The 7,480-nt window shown below is 34.3% G+C and overlaps 1 protein-coding gene and 1 pseudogene across 6 annotated transcripts in view; both read left to right on the top strand.

Annotated features, from left to right (window-relative positions):
- SENP7 (SUMO specific peptidase 7) overlaps nt 1-7,480 on the top strand; it is a 206,919-nt gene that overhangs the window by 68,979 nt on the left and 130,460 nt on the right. For all 6 annotated transcript variants that reach the window (XM_023212207.2, XM_023212222.2, XM_023212233.2 and 3 more), the window contains one exon: nt 3,013-3,110. In XM_023212207.2, the coding sequence (XP_023067975.1) occupies nt 3,013-3,110 (98 nt within the window). The remainder of the gene's footprint in view (nt 1-3,012; nt 3,111-7,480) is intronic.
- On the top strand, nt 4,358-5,039 carry LOC111542677 (annotated as a pseudogene).

The raw sequence follows: 7,480 nt of genomic DNA on the forward strand, positions 1-7,480 counted from the left end.
CCCTTCCCCTTCCCTTCCCTTCCCTTCCCCTTCCCCTTCCCTTCCCTCCCCTCCCCTCCCCTCCCCTCCCCTTCCCTTCCTTTCCTTTCTTTTCGCTTTTTTGTTATTGTTGTGACAAAACACACGTAACAAAATTTACCATATTAGCTATTAATTGCATTCAATTTAGTGGCATTTAGTTCACTCACAGTGTTGTGCAACCACTTTCTCTGTCTAGTTTCAGAACTTTTTCATCACCCCAAATGGAAACTCTTTAACCATTAAGCATTCACTTCTTATTTTATCTCTTTATTCCCCCAGCTTCCCAGCCCCTGGAAATTACTACTTTGCTTTCTGTTGCCTGGATTTTCCTGTTCTAGATATTTCACAAAAACAGAATCACTCAGTATATGATCTTTTGTGTCTATGGCTTCTTTCACTTAGCACAAATGCTTTCAAAGTTCATGCATGTCATAGTATGTGGTAGTACTTTAGTTCTTTTTATGGTCTAATAATATTCCATTGTATGGCTATATCACATTTGTTTATCTGTTCATCTGTTTGTATTGTTTCCACCTTTTTTGCTATTATTGAATAATGCTTCCATGAACATACAAGTATCTGTTCGAAAACCTGTTTTCCATTCTTTTGTTTTATACTTAGGATGGGAATTTCTGTGTCATGTGGTAATTTTATGTTTAAGTTATTGAGGGAACTGCAATACTGTTTTTTTTTTCTTTCAGTAGCTGTACCATTTACATTCCCACTAGCAATGTATGAAGGTTCCAGGTTCTTTATATACTCACCAACACTTATTTTTTTTCTCTCTTTCTTGCTCTTTTACTTCCTTTTCCTTCTCCTCTCTTCCTTCATTCCTCATCCTAGTGGGTACGAAATGATATATCATTGTGGTTTTGACTTGCATTTTTTTGTGTGTTTTGATACAAACTTTAGGGGTATTTTTCCTTCTTCTGAGAAGAATGCTATTTATATATTTTTAGGGATTTTGGTGAATCTATAAATTTCTTCATTTAGTGTGGACATTTTAACAATGACATTTCAACAACATTGATTCTTTTTTCATTTTTCTTTTTTTGTTCTCGAAGGAGATAAACAATATTGATTCAAACCATGACCATGGAATATCTTTCTATTGTTTTGGCGTTCTCCAGTTTCTTTCATCACTGTTTTATGATTTTCATTGTGGAGATCTTTCACTTTGGTTTGGATTTGCATTTCCTAATGACTAATGACATTGAGTGTCTTCTAATGTGCTTTTTGTCATTTGTGTAGTTTTTTTGGAGAAATATCTATTTACATTCTTTGCCCATTAAAATATTTTTGTCTTTATATTACTGAATTGTAAGAGTTTTTTTTTTTTTTTTTTTTTTTTTAATTTTGAACACTATACCTTTTTTCTTTTAAGAGATGGGGGCTTGCTGTGTTGCCCAGGCTGGCCTGAAACTCTTGGCCTCAAGCAATCTTCCTGCCTTGGCCTTCCAGAGTGCTGGAATTACAGGTGTGAGCCATTTTGGTTGGCCTGGATACTGTATTTCCTCCCATTTGGTGGGTTGGTTGCCTTTTCACTATTCCAATAGTGTTCTTTGATGAATAAAAGTTTGAAATTTTGCTGATGTCCAATTTATCATTTTTCTGTTGTCACTTGTGGTTTTTTGGTCATATCTGTGAAATCATTGCCAAATAGAAGTCATGAAAATGTACTGCTGTGTTTTTTTCTAAGAGCTTCATAATTTTAGTTCTTGTATAATATTTAGGTCTTCTCTCCATTTGAATTTATTTTTGAGTATGGTGTGAGGTAAGAGTCCAAGTTCATACTTTAGCATGTGGCGGTTTAGTTGTTCTAGAATTATTTGTTGAAAGTTTATTTTTCTCCCATGAAAGGTTTTGGCATCCTTGTTGAAAATCAATTGTTGGTCCTAGTTATATAGGTTTATTTCTAGACTTTCAATTCTGTCCAATAAATCTGTATGTTTACCCTTTGCCAATATTGTTTTGATTACTATAACTTCATAGTAAATTTTGAAACTGAAATGTGAGTCCTCTAATTTTGTTCTTCTTCTTCAAGATTATTTTGGTTCTTCTGAGCCTCTCGCAATTAATCGTCAGATCAGTTCGTCCATTTCCGCAAAACAGGCTGTTGGAATTTTGGTAGGGAGTGGATGGAATCTGGAGGTCACTTTGGGGAGTAATGCCCAACTGCTAACCAAAATAGTTGATATAGTTAATAAAGTCTTTCAGTCCTCGATTAGGGGATGTCTTTTTCATTTATTTAGGTTTATTTATTTATTTATTTAACTCTTTCCTTAAATTTTCCATGTGGCAGTTCATAGGTAACTAACTTTAATATCTTTCAATTGTTATAAATGCAGTTACTTTAGAATCATAGGCCCTATTTAACCTTCTTTTTTTTTGAGACAGAGTTTCGCTCTTTTTGCCCAGGCTAGAGTGCAGTGGCGTCATCTCAGCTCACCACAACCTCCGCCTCCCGGGTTCAAGCGATTCTCCTGCCTCAGCCTCTCGAGTAGCTGGGATTACAGGCATGCACCACCATGCCTGGCTAATTTTTGTATTTTTAGTAGAGACGGGGTTCCTCCATGTTGGTCAGGCTGGTCTTGAACTCCCGACCTCAGGTGATCCACCCACCTTGGCCTCCCAAAGTGCTGGAATTACAGGCGTGAGCCACCACGCCCGTCCATTAACCTTCTATGTAATAATTTTTATTACTTCCTTTAAATACATTCCAGATTTTAATAGCTATTTAAGCTTTGGAATCTCAAAGTATTGATTTTTTGATTAAAGTTACCTTGGTATTTTAAAATGTCTTCCTAGTATTTTTTGGTGGACTTACATTTCTGCATTAGCAAAAGAGCCAGATATTCCATAGATATTATTTTTCTCTGTGAACTACTATGTATTTGATTGTTTATAACAAATTTCCAAATAAAAAAGAACATTTTAAATGTCTCTTGTCATATTGGTATGTTTATTATTAAAATTTCATTTTTTTCCTAGTGGGAAAGAAGCCTAAGGAATAAAGTCATCTCTCTAGACCATAAAAATAAAAAACATATCCGAGGGTGTCCTGTCGCTTCCAAGTCTTCACCAGAAAGGTAAGACGTGTGTGTGTGTGACATAGTATGGGCTTATCCTATAAAGTGTGACCATAAATGATTTATTTTAGCTTGTTGTATCTCAATTATGACCACAATGTTTAAAATAGAAGGTTTTAATTCAGTAGCCTCTAAGATTCTTTCAGTCTCTTAGCTTTCTGCAATTGTTAGTATCTTGACTCCCTTGTTTTTGTGCATTTGGAACATCTTGATAAGCTTTTGCTGATAATGCAAGAGTTATACATAGACTGATAATGATGATTGAGTCATTATTTGCGATCAGCAGTGAGAAAGGGTGCTTGGTTTCTTCGTCTTTTTTATTTTTTAAAGGCTAGTTAAATGAAGCAGTGGGAATGGAGCAGAAACAAAGACATCTGCAACTTGTAATCAACTAGTTGTAAATACCTCTGTACTTGGGCCAGCCAAAAATGCTCCATTTAGCAACTATTGTCCTGTAGTCACAGTGCTAACAAATTATTTGTATAGGGGAATTAAATATCTGGAGGATTCAAATTACAGTTGTTATGGAAATAATTTAGAGTATTTCAGAATTGGACATAAATCAATGATGAGAAAGATGTTATTTTAAAAAGAGTATTGAATTTTCTTTTCAACGTAGTGAATGAAAAAATGAGAATAGCAAATTATGATTATTGGAAAGTCACACAAATTTAGAAGACTCAGTGGGGTCCTTGAATTTATGTCACAGTACTTCTATAAACTACTTAGTCTAATTCTCCCTTTTCAAGTAAATTGTGTGTAGGGAATATAAACATATATTGGTGACTCTATAGCAGTTTATGAGCCTCTTGACATACCATACCATGGATAACTTGTCAAAGTGAATAAGGCAGGTCTGTTGATGCAATGATGATGTTTTCATCCTTAGAACAAGCACACATTCAGTTTTCAGACTTAGTTTCCCAAAAAGATTTACATAAAAAAAATTTTACTTGGTTAGAGAGATGGAATGCTAGAAGTAATACAGGAATGATAATTTTTAATTACTAAAAACCAAGCCACATTTTCTGAAAGGTTTGCGCACATACGAAGTTGTTTTATCTTATGGGAGACATATCCTGAAGACTTTGCATGCTTCAAAACATATATAATTCCCCTTTAGCTGCCGTCTTGCATCCCTGCATGTGTGTGCCTAATCTCAGCTGGCCCACCTGAGACCCTGTGAGCACCAACCCTAGTTCCCTGCATGTCCCCTTACCTGCTCTGACAGGATTAAAGAAACAATCATGAATCAGGAAAAACTTGCCAAACTGCAGGCACAAGTGCACATTGGTAGGAAAGGAACAACTTGTAGAAAGAAGGTGGTTCATGGAACAGCCACAGCAGATGATAAAAAACTTGAGTTGTCCTTAAAGAAGTTAGGGGTAAACAGTATCTCTGGTATTGAAGAGGTGAATATGTTTACAGACCAAGGAATGGTGATCCACTTTAGCAACCCTAAAGTTCAGGCATCTCTGGCAGCAAACACTTTCACCATTACAGGCAATGCTGAGACAAAGCAGCTGACAGAAATGCTATACAGCATCTTAAACCAGCTTGGTGCAGACAGTCTGACTAGTTTAAGGAGACTGGCTGAAGCTCTGCCCAAACAGTCCGTGGATGGAAAAGCACCACTTGCTGCTGGAGAGGATAATGATGATGAAGTACTTCATCTTGTGGAGAATTTTGATGAGGCTTCCAAGAATGAGGCAAACTGAATTGAATCAACTTCTGAAGATAAAACTTGAAGAAGTTACTGGGAGCTGCTATTTTATATTATGACTGCTTTTAAATAAATTTTTGTTTATGGATATGATAAAATCTAGATCTCTAATATTTTTAAGCCCAAGCCCCTTGGACACTGCAGCTCTTTTCAGTTTTTGCTTATACACAATTCATTCTTTGCAGCTAATTAAGCCGAAGAAGCCTGGGAATAAACTTGGAAACAAAGGTTAATAAGGTTCTTTGCCTAGTAAAAAACAAAAAACAAAAAACTTATATCATTCAGGCCGGGCACGGTGGCTGACACCTGTAGTCCCAGCACTTTGGGAGACCGAGGCAGGTGGATCACTTGAGTGCAGGAGTTCAAGTACAGCTTGGGCACCATGGCGAAACGCCATCTCTACAAAAAACTAATAAAAGTAAAAATTAAAAAATACTTATATTATTTAAATCTCGCTTTTCCATAAGAATGCTTGTAAAGTGGTGGGCACAGGTTTTTTGGGATATCAATCAATAACTTTGTAACATATTGCTTTAATTTTGCCTTTTAGTTTTCTGGCATTATCACTAATATTTTTTTCAGTGTATTTTCTGCTAAATTGTCAGCCTAGCATAAAAAGAAATTGTTTGGCCTTCCTTATAGGATTTATGACATCTGACTTCTGTTCCAGAGTTAGTGATTTTCAGGCATGGTCACAGCATTAACATTATAACATCTATTTAATATACACTTAATGATATTGTTAGAGGATAAAAAGGTTTTAAAATTCAGTAGCAGTAGAAATTGAATTAAAAATACAATAATGAACCAAATCACCGTCTTTTTAATAAATAAAAAGGACAGTGTGGTTGACATGATCCTGACAAAGGAAAATGATACATTTTTTAAACTGATAAAAGTGATGCAGCCAACAGGCATTAGTGTAATTAATTATTTTTATAGTTTACTCAGCCAATTTTTGAATAATAGAATGTGATTTTTGACAAATTTTTAAAATCTAGAGGGCTTTGTATTATTTCAAAATTTTATACTGAAGACACATATATATATATAGTCTTTTATATATAACTAATTATATTAATACATAATTAGTTCAAATTCACAATGTTAAAGTGTTCATAAAATATTTCTGGGGGATGTATATGGATATTAAAAAGTAGAATTTAAAAATGTATCTCTGATGTGTGGTAGAAAGGACCTGAGTCATTTCCAAATCCTAGTTGTCTTAAGCTAGGAGGGAGCATCTTGTCTATACTTTAGTTTTTCTCTACTGAAAGTTCTGGAGCTTTTGATTCTTAACCTTTTTCTGAATGTTCTGCTTCTAAAAGGTAGGTAAAATGGGATGGTTAGGATATCTAGAATATCTGGAAACTAAGGTGGGATGGAACATGATGAGTTGTTTAGATGAAACTGGGTTATGACAGTTAAGTTAGTAGGCAGAGTTAGGAAGTGACTTTGTTCAAAACAACAGGAATGGGAAATTATGATGTATTTGCTTCACAGCACAAGGATTTTGTAAAATTCTCTTGGGCAGATTATTTTTAGAAGAGAAACAGTTTGGTTTTTCTGTTTTAATGGGATTCTTTTTTCCTCTCTTCATCTCATCTTCACTATCAATGAGCTTACAGAATTTGTACCTACAGATTTATTTCTCTTGTAGTGTAATTTTTTTAAAATCAAATTGTGCTGTTCTTCCTACTCCACTAATTATTTGGCGTATCAGTCATAAGAGTACACGAGCAATATCAGATTGGAACTGAAAACCCTCTATTATAATTATGGCAGCTAATATCTACTGAGTACTTATTATATGTTAGGCATTAGACTAAGCCTGAACTGTCTTATTTAATTTTTATAAGTCTGTGAGATGTAAGTAGCGTTGGCCTTATCTCATAGTTGAGGAAATTTAGGCCTTCTTACTATAATGGAGACGAATGTTATTAATGCATCTCTAGGAAACCTAGTCCAGTATTAACAGACTTAAATTTTTGTTTTAATAACATTGAATTCTTCTAGGCTATCTGAAACATTTTATAAATTGCTGCTGTGCGAAGGAAAGTCAAAGCAACAAAAATACACCTGGAGGGGGGGAAAAGTTTCCATATGTTTGTATTACTTCGGAACTACTGACTCTATCTCCTGTGTTTGATCTTACTTTAAAGATTGTAGTACTTCTTAGTGCTTTTTCAAAAATTAAGTTTTATTGTGATATAATTTACATACCATAAAATTCACCTATTTTAATTCAATAATTAAACAATTTTTAGTATATTTACAGAATTGTGAGCCATCACTACAGTCTAGTGATGGTTTTAGAACATCCCATAATGCTCCGAAACAAACTGCTCTTTTGCAACCATTTTCCATTCTCACCTACAACTATAAGCAACCACTAACCTTTTTTTTTTTTTTTTTTGAAGAAATGGAATCAGCTTTTAATAAAATTGACAACATTTTATTACCACACTAAGTCATTATTTTGTATCATTTTTAAAGTAACCTTATTCTTAGGTCAAATTCACTCAGCATATTTTGACTAAGTAACCATTGTACTTAGTAAACCAAAGAGCTTCTGAGAATTATAGTGCACATTATACATATTTTTTTTTTGTTTGTTTGTTTTTTTTTTTTTTTTTTTTTTTTTTTT

Source organism: Piliocolobus tephrosceles, chromosome 2 (assembly GCF_002776525.5).
Source record: "Piliocolobus tephrosceles isolate RC106 chromosome 2, ASM277652v3, whole genome shotgun sequence".
NCBI classification, from domain to species: Eukaryota; Metazoa; Chordata; class Mammalia; order Primates; family Cercopithecidae; genus Piliocolobus; species Piliocolobus tephrosceles.